The sequence below is a fragment of the Gallinula chloropus genome, assembly GCF_964237585.1.
Source record: "Gallinula chloropus genome assembly, chromosome: 1".
Taxonomy (NCBI): Eukaryota; Metazoa; Chordata; class Aves; order Gruiformes; family Rallidae; genus Gallinula; species Gallinula chloropus.
Window position 1 is genome coordinate 209983264 of NC_140085.1, and position 24058 is coordinate 210007321.

A 24058-nucleotide genomic window follows, 5' to 3' on the forward strand; every position below is an offset into this window, starting at 1 on the left:
TCATTCAGCACCACCTGTGGAAAATAATCTTCTCTGTGTTGCAGCTTCTTCCTTATTCTCACCCAACCTGCTTCTGAGAGGCCCTTGCCCTTACCTGCTAGATACCAAAAACCTGGGGAAGGAAGGGAAGGTCAGAGTCTGGTGCAGTCAGGGGGGCTGTTGTAATGCATGGGCAGCCCCTTGGTGGCCAGCTTGCCAAGGCAGGGAGCCAGCTTGCTGCAGACACTGATCTCTCCTGCTGCTCCTGTGGGGAATGCCAGGTTGTTATAAATGCAAATGTGTGCTCAAGTCCAGTGATTCTGGTGCTGGAGCACAGGGCTCTGTAGCCAGTCAATATTACACTTTCTGCCTGAGTCTAGCTCATGTTGTCTACATGGACTGTGTCCTTTGTGCTTATTTGTGCTCCTCGTGCTCTGGCGGGGAGCGACGCACCTTGGCTTGTGTCAAGAACAGTGTGGCCAGTAGGTCTACGGAGGTAATTGTGCCCCTGTACTCAGCATTGTTGAGGCCACACCTTGAGTGCTGTGTCCAGTTCTGGGCTCCTCACCATAAGAGAAGGACATTGAGGTCCTGGAGCGAGTGCAGAGAAGGGCAACCAGGCTGGGGAAGGGGCTGGAGGGCAAATCCTCTGAGGAGCAACTGAGGGAGCTGGGGCTGTTGAGCCTGGAGAAGAGGAGGCTGAGGGGAGACCTTCTCCCCACCTACAACTACCTGAAGGGAGGTTGTAGAGAGGTGGGCGATGGTCTCTTCAGCCAGGTGACAGGAGATGGGACAAGGGGCAATGGCATGAAGCTGTGCCAGGGCAGGGACAGATTGGATATTAGAAACAAATGTTTTCCTGCAAGAGTTGTCAGGGCCTGGAACAGGCTGCCCAGGGAGGGGGTTGAGTCACCTTCCCTGGATGTATTCAAAAAAAGGGTAGATGAGGTACTTAGGGATCTGGTTTAGCTTAGGATGGGAATGGTTGGACTTGATGATCTTCAAAGGTCTCTTCCAACCTTGTGATTCTGTGAGTGTGTGACCCCAGTGCTGTGGTAGGAATTGTACAGCACCTTAGAGCAGCAACGCTGAAGCAAATGCTTAAAAAAAAATAAAGGTGAAGTATATTTTATAGGAAAAAGCCCCAAACAATACCTGAATGCGTGCTACACAGATGCTCATAGCTCTTATTTTCATTCTTGTAAATATTTGACACGTTTTTCTGTAAATTCCAGGTTGTGAGCCATGCCTTTGGTGAAAAGGAACATTGAACCACGGCACCTCTGCCGAGGAGCTCTGCCAGAGGGAATAACTAGTGAACTGGAATGTGTAACGAATAGTACCCTTGCTGCTATCATACGCCAGCTAAGCAGCTTAAGTAAGTATCTGTAACTTCCTGCAAGTATTTGATTCCTGATGGGAAAAAAATGAATAAATTAAAAGCTTTGAGATGGCTTGTTTTCAACAGGAAAATTATGATACAGGGCATTGCCACTTACATAATATTATAATATAATGCTAATTCATTGCTTGTATGCGAGAAACAAGGCTAGCACTTGAGTTATTCTTGGCTCTCAGTTGTAGAAGATGAAGCCAGAAAACCCTTCTCCCTCTTGGCATCAAATGACACACTTGAAATTTCAGCATGTCTCAATGTGCTAATATTTCTTAAGCCTTTTCTTGATGTGTGTGTGATCAATTCATAGGAATGAAATTAAGCACATACACCAGAGGAATGGCATTCACTGAATAAACCTGTAGGCAAACTAGTGTCAGCTCCATCCAGAGTAGCCTACTCTGTACACCTGTCAGTTGATGCCACAGCTAACAATTCAGAAGCATGCCTGCAGTGCTTGCAAAGAAGAATAATATTTCTTAATGAATGAGAAAAGAGATTTCTTCAGAGAGCATTTGACAATCAGCAGCTGTTGTTTGTGTTTTTAATTCTGGTCCTAGAAAAGAAATTACTGCTTCATCAGTTCCTTCTTGGAAATGGAAATGGTTTAAGATTGTAAGAAAGCTTGTAAGGAGTTTATGGAGTTCAGATTATGGGTCCCACTAAGTCCGGTGTTTGTGTTGATAGGAAATAGCCTGTGCTTAGGCAAAGAATAAAAGAAACACAGTGTGTTCCCCTTTCAAGTAGTCAGCAATTTAGAGATTTTTCTGAGCTTGAGATCCATCTGAATCATCCTGTGTAACAAGCACTTGTAAACCTATCATCTGTGGCGTTGCTTAGATGTGTTCAAATAAGGATTGTACTTTTTTCTTGCCCAGTGACCTGTGGCAGAACGTCCCACAATAGAAGTTGATCTCTTTTTTTCCTTTTGATACTTTCTGGTTCTTCAGTTATGAAAAATAATGAAAGGTGATTTAATCTCCTGTATTGCTGTAATAATCTGTGATTTTATTAAATCTTTATTGTGTGTTCTTCTACTGATATCTTTTCCAGGTTGGAGTGTCCAGATTTGTTCGTGCTCTATTTGATAGATACTATTTTGTATTTCTGGTCATTGTTATTTCTGCTTTGGGTATTTAAGTTAGAGTATGTTGCTTGGGTCTTTCTAAGGTGGAGTGCTGAGGACTTCAGGCCATAATCAAACTACAATTTTTCTGGTTTATCATTACTTCTGGAAGAATTTATAAGATTTTGTTTACTGCTAAACATTGAGTTGATATTTTCAGAGAGGTTTCCAAGTGATTCTCTGTTTTTTCTTGAGCAGTAGCTGCTGATTTAGTGTCTATGTTATGCATAGTTAATCTGTGTTGGCATTGTCATTGAGTTTCATTTACCAATTTTTCAGGCAGTTGTTCAGTATTGACATCCTTAAGCTTCAGAAAATTGGGAAGGATGGTTAAAGTCTCCTAATTACATTCAAGGATATCAGATAAGACCTCATTTTGGTATTTTACAACAATTGCCAAAGCATGGATAATAAGCTTTTCATGTGTCTGACTTGCTGGGAAACATCTAGCATTTATTTCTCCAGACTTGGTCTTGGGGAGAAGCTGCCAGTGAAGGTTGCGTATTCAGATGCTCTTACAAGCACTGCTGAGGAACTGGCTACTTAATCTATATCCTACAGTTTTCCCTTAGCAGATTTCTCAGGTCATCAGAAGTCTCTTTAGGCAGCCTTCAAGTACTTTATTTAGTGTCACCTTAAAGATCTGTGCAAATAAATGATGTGTCCTTTGTTTTAACAGATGAATACGTGGTGTTTAACGAGTGAAGTCTGCCACTGGGCTTGTCTGCAGTCTAAAGCCTGTCGTGTTTGCAGAGGGTTTTTTTCTGCAGACAGCACTTGTTTTGCCTGTGTTTCAAGCCAACTGGGAGCAAGGAAATGATCATAGAAAAATTCTGTGCTGGAGCTAGTGTAATGCATCCTGCTGACAGCATCAGAGCTCGCTGGTGTTCCCACAGCTTGACACAGAGAGAGGGAGCGAGCACAGGTCTGTCTTGCAGTCACACTGTGTTTTAATGTTGAGCTGTGAGTTCAGTGTGCATTTGGAAAACTGGCAGCTCCGTGCTGTTGCATACAAATTTGACTTGTCTCTGCCCCTGCTCTTTCGGGGAGACACGAACAAGTTCCTCTCCAAAGGGGAATGTGCTCTCAGTGGAGCTTTTTTTTTTCTATTATGTGTTTAAATTTCAGTTTATTTGCAGCCAGTTGGCTTGGAGCACAGGCAGAATGAGCAGCATTCTGCACGTCTAAGGCAGAAGCTTGACTAGGGAATTCACCTCCCCTTGGGAGGAGAGAATCTACCAGCAGGAGGACTGGGAGCACTTGCAGCCTGAACCTGTGAGAACTATGATGCTTTCTTTACTTAGTAAGTGCACTTGTGGAGCAAAGGCTTTGAAAAGAAAGCTTCAACAAAGTGATGCCTTACTTTTGGCTGTGGAGTTTGATCTTAGGGCTGCAGGACTCCAGCTGATGAAGAAAGCTGCTCTCTGCAACAGAACGTGTTGCCCCATGGTTCTGTTCCTGAGGTTTGCATATATTTCTATACAGGCAAGAAATAACAGATTACATCTGACTGTCATTGAAGACTAAATACTAAAAACAGTGTGTGTGATACTTTATTAAGCTTTTCCTAATTAGCTGGCAGTCTTTGCATTACCATGCTCATTGTTTCAAGTTGCATTGTTGTTTCTTCTTTACTTTCTACAAGTCTTTAAATAACTTGTATTTTTGTATCTTTGGCTTCTCTGTTTGTTCAGACACTACCTGTCAGAAGGAAATCTGTTTTCTACACGGGTAAAAGCCATCTGCACTGACCTGGTTAATTTGACCCACATGGAAGTGATACCAAAAGTATTTTCTATACAACATAAAACAGAAGAAGTGTGATCAGTGGGGACTGTCCACTTGTGGTGGGTTGGCCCTGGCTGTAGGCCAGCTGCCTGCCAAAGCCTCTATCACTCCCCCTCCTCAGCTAGACATGGGAGAGGAGATACAACGAAAGGCTCACAGGCAGAGATAAGGACAGGGAGACATCATTCAGTAATTGCAATCATGGGCAAAACAGACTCAATTTAAAAAAATAATCCTATTTGTTTACCTAATCAAAACAGAGTAGGATAATGAGAAATAAAACCAAGTCTTAACACCCCCCCCACACACACCTTCCCTTCTTCCCAGGTGCAACTTCACTCCCAATTTCTCTCCGTCTTCATAGAATCATAGAATGGTCTGGGTTGGAAGGGACCCCAAGGATCATAGAGCTCCAACCCCCCTGCCACAGGCAGCGACACCAACCTCCAGGCCTGGAGCTACACAAGGCTGCCCAGGGCCCCATCCAACCTGGCCTTGAACACCTCCAGGGACGGGGAATCCACCACCTCTCTGGGCAGCCTGTTCCAGCACCTCACCACTCTTTCTGTAAAAAACTTCCGCCTAATATCTAATCTAAACCTTCCCTCCTTTAGCTTTAGTCCACTCCCCCTTGTCCTGCCATTATCTGCTCTTTTAAAAAGTCGAATCCCCTCCTGTTTGTATGTTCCCTTCAGGTACTGGAAGGCTGCAATGAGGTCCCCCCACAGCCTTCTCTTCTCCAGGCTGAACAGGGGGTTGGGGTCAGTTCATCACATGTTGTCTCTGCTGCTCCTTCCTCCTCTGGGGGAGGACTCCTCACACTTTTCCCATGCTCCAGCATGGGGTCCCTCCCATGGGAGACAGTCCTCCAGCAACTTCTCCAACATGAGTCCTTTCCACAGGCTGCAGTTCTTCACAAACTGCCCCAGAGTGGTTCCCTTCTAAAGGCTGCAGACCTTCAGGACCAGACTGCTCCAGCGTGGGTTCACCACAGGGTTGCAAGTCCTGCCAGCAAACCTGCTCCAGTGTGGGCTCTTCTCTCCATGGAGCCACAGGTCCTACCAGCAGCCTGCTGCAGCAGGGCTTTCCCGTGGGCTCACAGGTTGTCTCCACCTGCTCCAGCACGGAGTCCTCTGTGGACTCTGGAGGGACAACCTGCTTTACCGTGGTCTTTACCACTGTCTGCAGAGGAATCTCTGCTCCAACACTTTATTTTTCCTTTCCTCCTTTACTGTTATCCCAGAGGTGCTACCACTGTTTGCTGGTGGGCTTGGCCTTGGCTGAGACAGATGTAGGTCCATCTTGGAGCAGCTGGGCATTGGCTCTGTCAGACGTGGGGGAAGCTTCTAGCAGCTTAGTGTGGAAGCCACCCCTTCATGCTACCAAAACCTTGTCACACAAACCCAAACCACCACTCTCACAGTGACTGAGTAAATACATCAGCTGAAAGGGAGGCTGAAAAAGTTGTAGGTTGGGTGGGTGGCCTTGGGTACATGTGGTCAGTTCTGGCTTAGTCTGTCCAATGACTAGTGACAGAATAACATCTGTGCAGTGATAAGTGGCCTGCCTTGCATGAGGATCCTGATTTTTGTCTTTTGCTTTGCCTTCATTTTGATATTGACTTGGTTTTGTGCTTATAATTAAATCTTAATCATGATGGATTGCAAGGTTTTAGATTTCAGAACTTCAGAAGCTTTTGTGGACAGGAGTAAGTTTGGGTCTTTTGCACTGCAGAGGTGAGTATTAATGATCAATCATCTGTTGGCAGCAGTTCAGCTATGTAAGGGTAACAAGTTTGAAAGTTCCACACCCCCCCATGCCCCCCTTTTTTTTAAGTAGAAGACTAAGGATGCCCAGGAGAACAGACTTTCAGGAAGCATTTGTGGTGTATTTTGGTATATTTTGAGATCTTTTTTGTACAAATCTGCTGCCATAATTTTGCTGCATGACTGACTTGTGCTGTTAATCCCACAGATACTGTGTTTTATGATACCGAAGCTGTCTGTCTTTTGTAAACCCTTAGCAAAGGGATTTCCCTGTCTATTTTCTTACCCAGGCAAACATGCTGAAGACATATTTGGTGAATTGTTTAATGAGGCCAACAGCTTCTACATCAGAGCAAATTCCCTTCAAGACAGAATTGATCGCCTTGCTGTCAAAGTTACCCAGCTGGATTCGACGGTAGAAGAGGGTAGGTAATTGCACGAAGGCATTGAGCCAGAAGTGATGTTGACAAGACCACAGTATTTAATTACACAACAATCTCTCTTTTCAAAGTAATCCTGAACCAATATTTCATCTTGTTTTCTCAGTAAGGCAAACTGGGAGAAATCATGTTAACAGAGCGAGAAAAATATTCTCCAGCCGTGGAGTTCTCTTCATTTTTGACTTTGTGTGACTTAAAGCTCGTGTAGTAATGCAGCCATGAAGCTGCCTTTTCACAGGGAAGGCTTTAGTTTGTGGATGTAGTAAATTAGAAGTGAATAAATCAGAATATTGGAAGAAGCTTGAGACAGGAGATCTATGTACTTATTTCAGGGTAAAATGGTCACCAACCATATTAGTAGTGTCTGTTCATCAGTCTTACCTTTACTGATACAGGGCACTGCCTGTTTGCATCAACTGGGTAAATTCATTAGGGCTGTAGTCACTAGAAACTGTATTTCCTTTAAAGTGCTGTTACATCCTCACTTGTTCCATGCTTGGTCATTCACTTGGTAAATACACAGTAAACACAAAGGATTTCAGTAACACGATTACACTGTTTGGAAGCTCTTACTTGGGTAAGTAAAACATGTTTCTCTGTTTAGATCTGCCCTGGGCATGTTTACTTGCATGTGCAGTTACATGTCTGAGACAGCCACTGTGTGTATTCCCTGCTCAGATGTTTCTTTCTGTCTTCAGAAAATCAGAATTCCTGACATTTGGTAGGATGTGAAAGCTTGTTACATCAGGATAGTAGCGTAATAGTTAATGTTAGTTGTAATAATTTAAATGCTACTATTTATATGGTTTATTAGTCTAATATTTATATTGGTAGAGTTTATAGATTTAATACTACTATTAATGCCAATATTAAATTTGACTGTTGATATTTAATAGGGTATATATTTAGTGTTCCATTTTTAATTTGTTTCTGTCTGAGGATTATTACGTGCCTGATTTTTTCTGGTCTTGGAACACATTAGCTGGTAGTTAATTGAAGAGCTATATGGGAACAAAACCTAAACTATTACTGGGTTGCTGCTCAGCTTTGTTTTTGAGGCATGTTGTGGTGGCAACCTGAGCAAACTAGATGTTACTCATACACTGTACTTGTTCCATGCTGAGGTGGATGATGCCAGTCTTCAGGACTTCCATGTCCAGCGTTTTTGGAAATCCAGTTCTCATCAGAGGTGGCTTTTGCTTCTTTTTTAAAATGTCTCATTTGTATTATGGAATACCTCCTGGTTAGTTTGCAGTTTAAAGAGGAATTAAAAGCAGTCTATTGGAAGGGGAAAATAGTGTATGGACTGAGAATTTAATCAGGTTTTATTTGAAATTGGCATTGGTTATTACTCCTGCATTGCTGATAGTCTCTCACATTAACAAGATATATGTACAAACTGCTGTCACTGTAGTGTCAGTAAGAAATTTTATTAGCTATTTAACTGTAGAAGTTGAAATCTTTAATTCATTGTACTGTCACTAAATATATTTCTGAGTAGCTTAGATCAATTGTTAGGGTGATTAAAAAAACACTTCAGGTTTAATTGCATCAGTGATTTGGTACATTCTTGGGTACAACTAATGTATAGTGTGTGTATGTATATAAATGTATATGTCTAATGCTACAGTTGAGAAAAACATTTTAAAATAATTGAGCTTAAGTTTTCAAAAGCATATAATTAACTTACACTCAGACCCCCTAAAAGTGGTAGTTATGCTCTTGTGAATGTTTTTCCTTCCAACAAGAATGTAACAATTCAGATATATACATCTGAAGAACACCTCTGCCTGAAACACCTTGCTGGTTTGCTTAAAGGCAGGTTTAAAAAGAAAGTGGTTTCTCAGAAACAATGACAGATGACACAGATGGGGGAAGGACAATTTGGAATGAAATATTCTATTTGGAATGTTTTGCTGTTTTAAAAGCTAGTGAAGAATCTTTAAGTGGTCTTGGAAAAGCAAGACCCTCACCATAGCTAACAATATTGGTGGTGGTGGTGGTGGTCTTGGTGGTGGTGGTCTTGTTGTTGTTAAGTAGACAACTCTGAGTGGGCTTTGGTTTCCATCATGACAGAGGATAGCAGTGTACCTCATAGGCTCATTATCAAACATCCTGCCTTTCTGGTTCTGCAGGTCATCAGCAGATTAAATTTTTACCCAGTACTGTTCAGTTGATGCGTGAAATTCTCACAGCTTATTCTTGAGAGTCAGTAAATTAGATGAGTGGGCAAGAGATATTAGATGAAATGCTGATGGGAATAAAAAGAAAACAAGCCAGCCACTACTTACAGCATACACTGTTCTAAAATAGGTACATCAGTTCAAGAAATGATTAGTGCCATTGTGGACAAACCAATGAACACTTCAGTGCTCTGTTCAACTGCAGACAAAACCCTGTATTTCAGCTTGCCTGAGAATGGAAGATAGTGTGGAGAGCTTGCTGCCACTCTCAGTTGTGATTGGCATTCTCTGGATCTTTTTAGCAGTGGCCAGTCAATTTCAGGAAAGTTTATATTAAAAATGACATAAAGTCTAGCTAGCTAATAGTGCTGGGAACAATTAAAAGAACTTAAAGCTTTATTTGACAATACAGAGTGAAAAGGCTAGTATTGCTTCCCCAAGAATTTTATACATGAAAAGGTAAAAGTATGTTGCTGGCCTGTATAAAGGAAGCATTTCTCTCTATATATATAGATGAGGAAAACTTAAGTTCAAGGGATATTCAATTATATGGGAAGCTTTTGGAGTAGAAAGATGGTAAAAGATGTGTAACACTCTCTCAGAGGAGGTTGTGGAGGCCATAATTCAATTGAACTTAGAATGGGGTTGAATGTTTATGGATACCACATGTTAATTATAAAACATGCTGTGTCAGAGGAATACCAGACTTTGTGTTTCAGCCTTGAAGCCAGTCTTTCTGCTATTAGATGTCCAGGTTAAAATTCATAAAAAAGGGGAAATCACTAGACATCTGCTTGTGACAGGACTCTTGCATCATCTTCTAAAACATAGTCCATGGTCCTATTATTTTAAGTGAAGTACTGCACCAAAATCTGATTTATTATTCTAATAAATTATGGGACTAAAATACGATTTATTATGGTAATTCTTACATGCTTTCATGCTTAAATTCCATTATTATCTACTAAAGAAAAATCTTTCAGTTTTCCTCCTAGATTTTGCTGACAATATTGTAAATAGCTAATGTAAAATGGCCCTTGTTTATTATCCATGGGTGGTAATTTCAGACCTGTGATAAATGTCTCTCTGTTTCTAACAGTATCATTACAGGATATCAACATGAAAAAAGCCTTCAAGAGCTCAACCATTCAAGATCAGCAGGTAGTTTCAAAGAACAGCATTCCTAACCCAGTGGCTGATATTTATAATCAGAGTGACAAACCACCACCTCTGAATATTCTTTCACCTTATAGGTATGGAAATGCTGTTTATGTTCTTGTACTTTGTCCTTTGCCTCTTAGTTGTAGACAGAGAATAATGACAGCAGGAGGAGAAAACTGTCTTGGTTATTGAGATTTGTTTTTTGGGGGACTTCACTGTTTGTGGAAACAAAAATTGCTATTATCATGATCAAAATTGTAAGCTGTACCTGACAAAAATCATCATAGTTCAGCATAAGGCTTACTGGCAGCACAGGATCAGAGAGCAAAGGCCACTGATTATCTAAAAAGTAAAAATAAAAATAAACTGTTTTCTTTGCTTCAATTATCCAGCAAGTTGGGTTTGTTGCTTTTGTCTTGCCTCTGTTTTCCCCTTTTCCCTGCACCATATACACACATGCTCACACACAGTCTTTACCTTTTCCTGATTCTTTAATGGTGAATAAAAGAGCAGCAAGCAGGACTTTGTTTCCTGGTTCCCTTCAGTTTATTGTTGCTCATTAAATCAGTATAATTTGTTGTCTGAAGGGCTGTGGGTGACATGTTTTCACTGTGTCCTTCAACTTTTGAGAGGCACTAGATTGTGAGGTATCTATGTAAAGCAGGCACTCAGTCTGCAGTAAATTATTTGAAATTCTTTAGGAATGCCTTAGCAGAGCATTTGCAGTGTGATTTCTTTTTAAGAGCTTTTACTTGGAAGGTAAAATTGTTAGATTTATAGGAGGAGGATGTTTTTTTTTGCCACTGCTACAGACAATAACAGTGTTTAGGCATCCAGTTAGTGAGAGTTGGTATCGATCAGCTGTTGTGCCCAGCTATGTCCTCATACAAATCTGGATGGCAGTGTCAGGGACCCTTATTGTTGTTCCTGTTTTATTAGGGCTAGTTTAGTAACATTTGTGTAGAACATATTTCTTGGTAAGTCTTGTATATCCTCTGAATTGAAATTATTTGTATTTGCCTTGGGCAGAGCTTAAACAGACTTCAACTTGTAGCCTGACCAAAGCTGGAGGGGTGGAAGAGTGGCCCTAGTAACCCCTTCAGTAGGTTAGATGATTGAGATGAGATCTAGCACACAAAAAGTAAGGGTTTCATGGCTGTATGATCAGACATATACCAGATCCCTGCTCCACCTGTTGTAAGGATTTCCACGTGCTGGATCTCCTTCGCTCTTGATCTTGCTGGTAGAAATTAGGATTCATCTGCCATCAGAATTTACCTAGGAAGAAATTAGGATCCACAGCTAAAAGGGACTGTGAAGAACACCAGTTTAAAAAGCTTCCGTATTTAAAAAGATTCCCTATTTCCAGGTCATAGGGTCAAGTTAGGGTTTGACAGCATATCTTTTTTTTGTGGGTGGTTTCTTAGTCTGTGGCTCCTGTTGCCAGTTGTAGCTGGCAAGTCCAGATCAGCTCTGTCTCAAATCCTCCTAGAATAGTCTGGCAGGGTTGGCACCCCTTTCCTAGCCCTTGCCCCAGTTAGAAGAGTCCCACTGAGAGCAGTGACAGTCTTGTGCTTCCTGTCATAAGGGCAAAGGTACTCAGACCCACCTTGTTCCCAAATTCAGATCTTAAGACTCGTTTGGATTGAGCCAAATACTCCTTTTCCAGTTCTTTTGAGACAGTTGAGTTCCATTCTTGTGCCCCTGTGTCCCCTACACATCCTGCCTTGGCACTGATCTTGCAGCACCAGTGAATTTCCCTCCTTTGAGCTGGCTGAGGCTCCTGTTGGGCTCTGGCAAGGCACAGCCTGGGAGTGTGCCTCCCAAAAGGCTCTGCATTCCACTGCTTTACCCTGACATTGTTGGCATGACTCAAGTCAGCTGTAACCACCAAGAGTGGCATTTAAATGCACTCTGCATGCTGTCATCCCATAATGTAAAAAAGAGGAGACTTGTACGGTCGTCTGAGGTGAGTTTTGTTGGTTTGAATAAAAATACTAATTCATATTTCCTTAGCTTTTCCTCTCCTGTATTTCCAGGGATGATAAGAAAGATGGATTGAAGTTCTATACTGATCCTTCCTATTTTTTTGATCTTTGGAAAGAAAAAATGTTACAAGATACTGAAGATAAACGAAAGGAGAAGAGGAGACAAAAGGTAAAGCCAGAAACATAATAGCAGCTGTGTGTATTACAGTTCTGTGTCCAGTTGTCCAGGCAGAAAATTTCTTAGGTTGTACTTGGTTTGTGTGCATGGCAAGACTGCTGCTCTTTATATGTGGCTGCAGATTCAGCTGGTTCAATTTTTGTAGCTCTTACTGTCTATCTTAAGAAGTTGGCGAATAGAATTTTAGGAGTCCTGTTAGTTAATGCCCAAGGTACCAGCTTTAATCCTGTGCCAGCATCTGCCTGTTAGTGACCAGCAAAATGGCCCTGTTGGGCTTCAGAAAGACACTATGATTCAGGGTGGGGGAAGGAGGAGGAGGGGCAGGAAGACTTTGAACTGTGGCTCCTGTTATTTTCCTTCTTTTTTTTTATCCAGCAAAATCAACTCCTGTAACAAAACATGACTTACCCAGAAATGAGTGTTTTGTTGGGTTTTTAAATTCCTTGATAGTAACTCTTAATTTTACTACACATGTTAATAAGTTCCATGGTATTACACAGCAAAATTATTCTGTGATTCAGCAACAAGAGAGGGTTAATTTTAGGAGGAATAATCTTCTGTTTCCTCTAAGTTTAAAACAAGCATGAAAAGGCTTTCAGCATTTTGATCCAAGATGTTTGTTTTGATGCAACCAAGATTTTCTTGATGGATTTTAGTTTTGAGTGAAGAAATTAGTTGCTAGTTCTGCAGCTTCTTTGTTGAGGTCAATTCTGGGGTTTTTTTATCAAATCTGAGGGCTTTTAGATTTGTGAAGATAATTAAAAAAAAAGTGAAGAAGGAAAGTTTGAAGCAATGACTGCCCATCTTACCTGGCAGAAGATGCCCTTTTAGATAGGGTCAGTGAGAGGAGAGATTTACAGATTTACTTAAGTAAAGGGAATCCAAACAAAGGGCAGGGACTGTCCAGAGGAAGGAGAGGGAAGCTGCTTAGTTTTCAGTACATATACACACATGTATGTAAACATGTACACATATAGGTGTCATATATATGTATCATCTATATTCACATACCTGTGCATGTATATATATAAGCAGGTATAATATATCAGCATATATGTACGTGTTACACATTTGGATGTATATAACACCTAATATGTGAATATACATGCTGATGTATCTTTGCATGCATACATCATGTGTATGATAGGGGTATGTGTGTATATATGCTAATACATTTGGTACCTGCTTAGACCTCAAAGTGCAGGCATGGCTGGAAGCTTTACTGTTAAGTTTCTGTGAAATTCTGTTAGTTCTTTGATCCTGTTCCTAGACAAAACTTTCTGACTTAACAGCATTTTTAAAACAAAACCCAAAGATTTGGTTTAACTAAAATATCTTGTGAATTTTGATTTTTAAATGTTTTGGAAGAAATAAATTAGAGTGAAAATATGAGTCAAAAACGTTTTCTGTTTTAGCAGGTATCTCAGTATCAAAGTATTAAATAGAGTGGAAAAAACTGAGGAAACATTTCCAGTAGAAGTTAACTGTCTAAAGCCAAGTATTGGGAAATATTCACTTGGTTATTTGTATAATTGTCTACAAATGTAGATGCAAGGTTATAATCCTGCTGTATTCTCAGCATGATGTCACAGAGCTGACTAAAAGACTGGAATCATTTAAAGCAGGTTTCATTCTCTAGTTTAGTTGGTTTCTAAAAATTTCATTCAGCATCCCTTTGTGAAAAATATAAAGGGATAATTGCAGCCTTTGGTTTTTTTACCTCCCACCTTTTTTCCTTCAAATTTAGATCTTTTCACTAGAGATAGGGATAAAAAGAAGCTATCAGGGGGTATATTTTTTTGTCCTGATTTCATCTTGAAAAAATATAAGGTTGGGTTTTTTTTTTTAAAATTGCTAATAGAACATCCTCAAAAGTATTTTGATAGCTTCAGGGAAATTTTTACAAAACCACTTCATAAATAAACTTTCTTTTAGACTTTATTTTAAGCAACACGTCTCACTTATTTCCAGCCATGGTGTTTTTTGTAGAGTTTAATTGTCTTACAAGGGTCTACAAACAGGTTGTCAAATATGCTCAACTTCAGCCACGTAGGATTATAGCCATACATCAGAAATACCCCTTGATAAATTCTACCTGAAGTGCCATTTGATTTGATTAAATATATAACAAGACCATCTAAGAAAGAAGTGTCAGTTTGAGTTTGGGTGGATAGGTGTCACTTTGTGACTGAAGAAATCTCAGTTGTATTGTCTGGAAGCTGGTATGCAAAGGAGCTTTTTACCATCTGGAATTTGAGAGAGCTGTTGGGTTTGGATGAGATATCTCCCAGGTTTAAGACTGTCCTTTTCTTTTGTTCTTGTCCTTATGATAGCTGTGACCAGGAAGGAATCCAGAGCACCTGTTAACAGTTTAGTGGTTGAAGTTGTGTTTTTGAATCTACTAAGTGAGAGTTCCTTACACAAGTTGTACTCCACAGAAGCACAAAGTATGAAAGTTGTTGAGAAATTGTGCAGGTGAAATAGATGTTGGTTGGCAAAATCTAAACTAGACACCCAAGTGCAGTCCTACTCAGCTTGCCATATACAGCTGGCTTCTAACCTCTGTTTTGTGTGGTCAGTGAAGCCTGAGAGTACTTCTTGCATCAACCAGAGAATCAGTTTTGCAGTACTATTTTTGGTAATTCACCCTAAAAGCCTGAGCTGTTGCAGCAAAGGGCTTGTGGGGAGTTTCATTTTCCTGCCTTCAAATATCATAGGTATTTGATGTTTCTCTATTCATTTTAACTGAAGAAATCTAATCCAAGTGTTCTCTGATTTGGCTCTTTCAGGTGAACTCTTTCTCCAGAGCAAACTGTCATTTCAGTTCTTTAAGTTATTTGTGGTGTATTCTCTGGGTTTTCTTGGTTGGTTGGTATTTTACAGTCAAACTTTCAGTAGGGAAGTGCCAAAGAGTTCAGTGAAGTCAGTTTTGAGTTTTGGGTATGTATCAGTAAGATTGCAAATTGAATGACTGTCGCAGACCACTTGTTCCTCTGGTTAACCAAGTGTTAACATTCACTTCTTTAAGTAGAAATCTTTAAATTTGGAGGGGTTTTATTTCAAAAATCATCTTTGATGACTTGTGATTGTTAGGATCTTGTAGATTTATAAAAGTAGGGAAATGCTTCAGGCTCACACTTCCAGTTTTTTGAATACTTGCAGAAGTTACATTCTGTTCCTAGCTCTAATTCTTTATTAAGATGCTTGAAATATCATTTCCTAACACATGGTGAAAGTATCAAACTTAAAATTAACTTAACCCTGTTTGAGAGCTCTAATGTTTGTTGCATTTGCTGAAATCACTTCCTGCCAACAGCTGAATGATGTTTTCTGACTTAACCTACAGCATCCACTTGCCTGCCATGGCTTCTGTTGCATTTGGTTAAAGGCAGTAACTTCTTAATATTGCTTACCTTTCCTAAGAAGTACTTCTAACTCTAGTTCTTTTGAAAGGCTTCAGCTTCCCTAGAATTCTGTTGTCATTGAACTAGGTCCTAAAGCTAGAGCTACCACCGTTGTTTGTCAAGGTAATCAAAGTATTTACTGGAACAACTTAAACTACTCTCTTGGAGGGGTATGTAGTTGAAGTATGTGCAGTTTTGTCAGCTGTAGTAATTGACCAGTGCCACTGTTCTGGGAGAAATTAAGTGGTTTAGATATGTATTTATGTAATATTTAATAAAAAATAAATAGATATCAGTAGGGTTTAGTACTGTTTGACTAAAGAGGGTTCCAGCATATTTATTTATTAGCACATATACAGATTCTGGTGTGGAACAATGTTATCAACTGAAATCTCATCCAATAAAAGCAGACTTAAGCTTAGTGGGTTTTGGGTTGTTTGGGTTTTTTGTATTTACCTTTTTCATAAAAAACATACTGATCTTTTTAAAACCAAAATTTAAATAGGTGATTATATGTAAGTAGTCATGTAAGTGCTCCTGATCACACAGGAATCAAATCGATTCTCTCCTGAGCAGCATCATACGTTGGTCAGAAGGTGCATATTTACTATATTTAGAAACATCAGGAATACAAAGCTGTGGCCTGTAAAGGATGAAGTCGTTGTTCTGTGAGAAAGCCAAAGCTTATTTTCAGTTAACCAAAAGATTTACTTAAAGTTCCTCTCAAATCTAGGATAACTTAGTAACAAAATCTTAATAGGCCAGCATAGCAGTCACAAATTAAAACAAATTCAGTTTTGCAGCAATCAAATGACAGACAGGTGTAAGGCCTTTAACAAGCAGATATTCAACCATGGCAATTAGCAAAACTTTATATATTTAAAATAAGGCACAACTGATCTGTCTCCCTTCTGCTTCAGTTCCTGTCTTGGGAAATTTTGGTGTGAAGAAGTGTTGTTAAAAGAGAAAGCAAAGCCTTGCATAACCTGGACAAAACCAGGCCATGATTCTAAGAAGCTAGGGGAAGAAAAAGGTTTTTCTGGGAAGTAAAGATCATCTCCTCAGTTTTCAATTCCTTAATGTGAATGAGACAAAAAAAATCTACTTGCTGCAGGGGCCAGGAATGAGCAAGTGTTGTCTGAACATTTGGAGGGTGAACTTCAAAAATATTTTCCCCTGTCTTTCATAATGTTAGTGGATGTGCATCATCAGGTCCCTCATATGGACATGCATGAACAGGGAAGAGAGCCAAAGCAAGGGCAAGCCAGCCATTTGATGAGTTTTCTTATTTGTATAATGGCAAATGCATTATTTCAGAACAGTTTGTTTGATGCTGTTTGACCATTAAAGCAAAACCCCTGTGTTCATCTGCAGTGTATGTTCTTTCTTCTTTGCAAGACTGCTTTTCCACATATTGCCCTTTACTTTAAAGGTAGAGATTCCATAAAAAAAAATGCATATCAGCATTTTACTGAACTGTTCTCTAATGCAGTTGAATGTGACTGTTCTCAGAGTATCAATATAATTATTCCTGAGAAACTTTTTTTCTAGCAGCCAAAAGCCTAACACCAACTTATTAACAGATAAAACATGTTTAACCTGGTTATGAATTAGTATTGTAAAGGTGTGGGCTCTAGAGCTGATGAAAAAAATAATCTAGCAGCCTCATAAATGTTGAGAAAAGGAATAGCACATAAATCTCAGTTTAAGTGCTTCAGGATGGTCTAAATAAGTGATGTAATTCTTCACTACGGCGGTGGTTAAGCACTGGCACAGGTTGCCCAGGGAGGTGGTGGGTGCTCCCTCCCTGGAGGTGTTCAAGGCTGAGTTGGATGGGGCCTTGAGCAGCCTGGTCTAGTGAGAGGTATCCCTGCCCATGACAGGGGGGCTTGAACTTGGATGATCTTTCAGGTTGCTTCCAACCCAGACCATTCTATGATTCTATGACATAGAGTGTCAGGAGATAAACTTTCTGGCTTTTAAAATAATTCACATTTCATAGAATCATACAGTTGTTTTGGTTGGAAAACACCCTTAAGATCATTTGATCCAGCTGTCTGTATTGGGAAAAACACTAGGTCTGCATCACATTAGTGTGTACATCCTACAGAAGAAGGGCAGAGCAGTGGTCTTACTACTAATGATGTTCATAGTGTGAGGAGATGGTCTCAATTTCAGTGCAGAGAGGTTTTATGAAGACTTGGCTTCATCTGTAAATCTGGTCTTATTTCCATGCACTCTAACAGCATTTTAACCAGCTTTTTTCCTTCCCTTTTTTTCTCTCTTTGCATGCTTTATTTCTTTTGTTTGAACATTAGGAGCAAAAGCGTATAGATGGCACCACCCGTGAGGTGAAAAAGGTTAGAAAAGCCAGGAACAGACGCCAGGAGTGGAATATGATGGCATATGACAAAGAGCTTAGACCTGACAACAGGTTGTCTCAAAGTGTGTACCATGGAGCATCTTCCGAGGGATCACTGTCCCCAGATACTAGGTCTGTTTACAGCAAAGCTGCTTGTTATACCACAGTTGTATGTGCAGATATACTGAGTAGAATTAGGTGTTTTTACAGGTTGGGAGTAGTTAGAACAGACAAAACATACAATGCATGTTTTAAAGCTCAGAATTATTTTAAAGCATAAATAACATAACAAATTGCATAATGATTTTTTCTTCCTCAGCTTCAGATGAGTGTTTTGTCACTGTGCTGTTACACACTGTACTTTGCTGCATGCTTTATATTTCATCTTGAGTGGCTGTAGTTACAAAAGCCTTTAAGCCTGCCTCTGCTAGGTAACATCAGTGCTGCTCCCTTTGTAGTGTCGTGTTATGCTGCTGATAGCTTCATAAATACTTCTCCACGATCTACTCAGCTGAGCCTCTAACAGAATCCTTTAATGGGGGAATCGTTTAGCTTCCCTGATGTCATACTTGTCTAAAAAGCAAGCCACGAAACCAGATGCAACGTTACTGCTTGAAATAGCAGGTACACACAGCAGAATTCATCTTTGTTGGCTGAGATTCCCTTTGAGCTCAGTGGGAGTTACCTTCTCCTGGTGTGCACCAAAGTCTGGGTTTGTTTGCTAAGCTGGTCTTACTAGATCCTCACAAGGAGCAGTCATGTTTGGCACAAGAAGAATCTTCTGGGAAAAGTGTCTGATAATTCAGTATTTAAATTGCTGAATGGCTGGGTTGAGGAAGCAGCCACCACTGCAGAAGTGTGGATTGATGCCTTTTGTGCACTATCCAGTGGAGATTGATTGAAAAATAAAAAAAATCTGCTCAGAACTTTGTATATGTCATGTTTGGGTCTTTGTGAGAGTTATCATCATGTAATGGAATTGCTACTGCTGCTTCAGTAATACATTCAGACCCAATGTCTCCATCTGAAACCCTTTAATCACCAATTTATGGTTTTACAGTTTCTAATGTAAAAATGTTGTTTCTAATGTTGTTTCCTGTTTGCCAGTCTGTACTGTTTCCTTAAGAGTAGCTTTCCAGTGGTTGATCATGTAAAAATGACATTGATGTTCAGCTGTCAAGTGCAAAATGGAGATTTTATTCTTTGTATCACAAGTTCTGCATTTCACATATTTTTGGTCTTTTTCTAGCCTTAACAGCTTGCTTCCAGGATTCCTGAGTTTCAAAGTCATGTTGAAGCATTTTTAATTTTATCTCCCAGCAGTGTCAACTCGTATTTAACTGTTTGCAGATATCCATAACATTTTAATCTGTGGGATTTTGTTTTTTAGAGCAGAATGATGGATCCTATGGTTTGTGTTGAACACAGATGTTGTGGTACTTATATAAACCTTTCAGATTTTATAATGTATGGAGAACTTCCATTTTCAGTGAATGAAGTATCAGTGATTGAATCTGGAAATCTCTCTCTGACATGCACCAAGGGTTAATTTTGCATGTGATAGGGAGGTGGAGTGAATGATTTCTGTTTGTATCTTGATACAGTCCTAGTTGTAGGAACTGAGCTATAAAACCCCATACATACAGAAATAGGTACTGGTTTCAGAGATGTTTGTATGCTGACAGCTGCTGCATGAGCAGTGTTTTACACACAAGGTCCCAAAGAAGTGTATTTAGCTATATTGTGATTCTTTTCTAATGCTAAAGCAGAAAAGAAAAGCTCATGTTTCTTCTTGCTTGCTAATTGTGAAACATTAAACACCCCAAGTGTCCAGACTGTGGCAATTTACAATGTATTTGTTGTACTTATTGTACTTTAGAGAGAGAAACACAAGCTGAACCCAAACAGAAACCAGCAAATTAATGTGAGAAAAGTCAGAACAAGAAAAGAAGAGTGGGAGAGAAGGAAAATGGGCATTGAGTTCATGAGTGACGCAAAGAAAATGGGCCAGGCAGGAAGCATAAAAGAGGACAAAATGCCCAAAGGGTTTGTCATTTTGTTTTACTCAAAGCCCTGGCTTTTTGTTGCTTACCTTGCTTCCAGTCTTACAGATAAGTGCATCAGTTTACTGTGTTCACTAAAAGCCAGGCTGCACGATTGTTCATTACTAAAACAGCTATTTGCAGTGATGGGATGAAGAGATCTTTTTGCTCCCTCTCTTGGGCTTATTTGACAGAGCATCCTCGACTTTGTATCTTTATGAACTCTCTGCTCAACTAATATTTGCATTTCCTGGTCTCTCTGAGCCTTTCCAGCACAAAATTAATTGTGCAAACAAAAAATAAAAAATGTTTTCTAACTTTTGAAATTGGTTTTCTCTGCTTTGGTAAAATCTGCATTAATTGTGAGTGCTTGCAGTATTGCTTTCCTTTTTCTGCTGCTGCTGTTAAGGCATAGAAATCATAGAAACAATAATATGCCTCCTTATGGCTACTAAAGAACTCTGAAATCTAGAGAAAGCTCTAAGGGGTTTTTGCCTTTTAAAAAATCCTGCGTTACAGGAGGGCATTCTGCATGCAGCTACTGTGCTGAAATATGGAAAACATAAAATTTCAGACCTTTTATGCTGGCTTGACTAATTTATTTTCAAATCTTGTTAAGATGAACCATGATTTTTTTGCTGCATTTGTTCCTGTGCATTCTGTGGATTTACAAGGGAGTGATGCTTGATAATCAGGGAGTCCTCTTGCAAGAAAGATAATTCTGATTGCATTCTTTTTAGCTTTTCTTGTGAGCTATTGTAGTATCCTGTTACACTCACATAATCTGTTCTTCTGCATCCATTTACTTTAATTTTAGGTCCCATGCATCTGATGTTACAGATTATTCTTATCCTGCTACTCCGAATCATTCCCTCCATCAGCAGATAGCAATGCCTTCATATGGAACAGGAGATGGTCCACAGTACATGGCAGCATCCCAAAGCCATGAGCATGAATACAGACCACCTTCCACCACTGTACGACATGCTACCTTAAACAGACCTCAGCAACCACCTCCACCACCACCCCAGCCTTCAGATGGCCAACATAGCTCAGTACCTGTGGTACCAGCAGAATATGGGTAAAGCTCCTGATTTATTCCAGTGGATTCTTGACAGAACTGGAGGGATGCATGATTTTTTGTAACCATCATAACAAATAATGCATACAGACAAAAAGACCCCAAATACCTTAGTTGTAGGACAGGAAAAAAGCCCAAAAGGTTTAATTTTTGTGTATGAAGTGAATTTAAGTGAAGAAATGGTGAAAGTAGAAATAATGGTAGTAGTGAATGTGGTGAAATATTAAAGGTTCCTAATACAGTATTCAAAAAGGGATCACTTGCCTTTGAAATGGAAAATAGTTACAGCAAAATTTCAGTAACATTTTAAACTCCAGGAAAGGCATCACCAAATGCAGTTAACACAGCACCCTGTGTTGCATCCCTGAAATGACTTTTTAAAGGATGGAACTGGAAAGATCTCCTCAGACACACAATCAAGTTCCCTACTGCCACAGACATAATTCAATATATGAACATATCGAACTCCAGTGCAGATATTATTACCTGAATGCATTCAAAGGAAGCCTTGCTCCAGAGTACTGGCTCTCTGATAGCAAGAAAACAGCTGTTTTCTACCCAGTCTGTACCTGTTTGTTGTTCTGCTTGAACACCTTAAACATCCAGGTTGTAACCCCCTGGAAACCTGTAATCATTCTTGCCTGTGTCATTTTAAACTAAGCAAGCCAGGGCTTTCCAGCCTCACTTGATGCATCCTGGACAGCATTTGCCCGATTCCTGGCTGTATCATGCTGTGGGTGACTCAGTTATGCTGTGATTGACTGCTCCAATCTCAGTTTTTCTCCTTAATTTCCAGTTTATAATAGAAATACTTGTGCTTGCTCCCCAGGTACATGACCACTGTCAGTGTATCATGGCTGTCATACATTGACATGAATCATTGAATGTCATCAATAACTTTCCTTCAGCTCCTGTCTCCTCTATCTAGTTCTTTACCCACATTCATAACATTAATGACCATTTTGTCTGCTTAAGAATTTTTAGTGACTTTTAAACCAAGAAATTAGCTCTCCCCTGTTCCTTCTCCTTAAAGCATCAATCAAATGCATCAATTTAATTAAACAATACTTAAATTGATCAACTTGACTAAAGAAGCACATGAGATGCATGATATACCTCTGGGTAAATCTCTCCATTCATACTTCCATTGTCCTCCATGCCTGTCTTTATTAGCTCTTAATACTTGTTCTGACACTTGGTCTGCTGTGGAAGTCAACTGCTTAGTCAACAGCTTTCTTGGTCCGTGCATTGTGGGCTTTGTACTCAACAATCTCACAGAGCAGAAGTTTAGTATCAAATACAGCTTTATACTTAACTAGGCAGGAGTATTCAGATAAAAGTCCCACTTTGGAGTGATGAAAGGACACAGTGCCTTTAACTTCATCATCTGCCTTAAATCTCAGCACATTACCAGTATTTGACAACTCGTATGCTTACAACCACTGGAATATTTAACTCAGCAGTTTAAATTCCTTTTGATTTTCGTTTTAGCTGAGGTTGGATGAGAGCAGTTTTAAGGGGTGATGACTCTGTAAGTCCTAACTTTCAATGCATTAAATGTTTTTGTTCTGTTTCATATAGGATGCTTCCAGCTCAGATGGTGGATTATTACAATCCTACAGGTCCTCCCCCTCCTCCTCCTCCCCCAATGATCCCTTCAGCACAAACTGCATTTGTTAGTCCCCTTCAGCTTCCTGTGCCACCTTCCCATTCTGGACTGGTGACTGGCTCTACATACGCAGCTACTCATCCTCCTCCTTCTAGTGGGCTTGTTGTCACTGCTCCTCCTCCCCCTGGCCCACCTCCCCCTCCTCCAGGCCCTCCTGCTGCAGGTTCATCCCTCTCCTCTTCCCCAATGCACGCTCCTCCAGCCGCCGAGGCAAAACGCCACGAACCTGCGCAGCCGCCGATAAGTGATGCACGGAGCGACCTTCTTGCTGCCATTCGAATGGGTGAGTGGGTGCTGAGATCAGCTAATCTGTTCATTTTTCTTTCCAAGAAAGTGTTTTTCAAGTGATCTGAGCTCATGGCTCCTGTTCCCAGCCAGGCAGAATGTCATTAGGAAGCTGTTAACCACAGGTACCACACACCTATTCTGACATTTCTCAACGCTGACTGTGGATTTTTTATTGTAGATCTTTAGGCAGCAGAAAAACAGCTTTGTCAGGCAGGTTCTAGTGCTTGTGTGGACGTAATCAGATGAGAACAGCACTTGCATGGTCATTATGTAAAGCATCTGGTAGATGTACATGGACTTGTGCTTCTGTTCAGAAGAACAGTTACCCAAACACCAGCCCACTGCTTTTGCACCAGTGACTAATGGCTGTTCCTGACTTGACTTACAACATGAAGCTGTAGGTCTAGCAGTGTTTCCAAATAAAATTGTGATCAAAAGCATGTGTACAGGCGTGAATGTTTAGGTTTAGCATATTGTTGGCAGTTTTAGAAGTCTAGAAGCATTTGGAGAAGGGATTCCAGTGTGTCTTTTTTGTCTTCCTTGCTCAGAGAAGCTGACTCAATGGCTTCTTTCTTCTTCCTGAATATATTCTTAGAATGCAAAAGACTGGCCAGCAAATATATGAAATTTAAAGTGCCTTGTGCAGAAAACTTTGAGAGTAACTGTCTCCACAGGAATTCAGCTGAAAAAGGTGCAGGAGCAACGTGAGCAAGAAGCCAAGCGGGAGCCTGTTGGGAACGATGTGGCGACCATCCTTTCGAGACGCATCGCCGTGGAGTACAGCGACTCCGATGACGATTCGGAGTTCGATGAGAACGACTGGTCAGATTGAGCCTGGTCCAAGCCCAGGAAACGCTTGGCTTCAGTGATGTCTTTCTTAGGAAGATGTGAAGCAGGACCCTGGCACCTGTCCAGGCTAGGAAATCGGGTTGATATTCCTCAGAACGCTGTAGCTTAGCAACTCTGGTGATAGCGCTGTGATTATGCTTACGCAGGTCAGAAACTCGTCTTATTTTCAGTATTTACTGCATAATACTCAAGTGCCACTAAATGTAGCAAATCATGTGCTGCGTGCAAAATATGCTGCAGTTGTTGCACTGTTACAGAACCAGCATTTTATTTTACTTTCTTGATCTTGAAGGGATAAAATATATTTTTTGACTTTACATCTTATTCTTTTAATTATGTAAGCAGCTGAGGTACTTGT

The 24058-nt window shown here is 40.3% G+C and overlaps 1 protein-coding gene across 2 annotated transcripts; it reads left to right on the forward strand.

Annotated features, from left to right (window-relative positions):
• Nucleotides 1-1224: 1224 nt before the first annotated feature.
• Nucleotides 1225-23683, forward strand: WASF3 (WASP family member 3; the record flags this gene model as incomplete). Of its 2 annotated transcripts, none has more annotated exons than XM_084278840.1 (8): nucleotides 1225-1357; nucleotides 6346-6480; nucleotides 9778-9931; nucleotides 11879-11996; nucleotides 17728-17903; nucleotides 20631-20894; nucleotides 22476-22846; nucleotides 23526-23683. In XM_084278840.1, the coding sequence occupies 8 exons, from the start codon at nucleotides 1225-1227 to the stop codon at nucleotides 23681-23683; spliced, it is 1509 nt and encodes a 502-aa protein (XP_084134966.1). The 2 variants fall into 2 exon arrangements, with proteins under 2 accessions (XP_084134966.1, XP_084134965.1); XM_084278839.1 differs by lacking the exon at nucleotides 17728-17903 and adding an exon at nucleotides 19651-19817.
• Nucleotides 23684-24058: the final 375 nt, after the last annotated feature.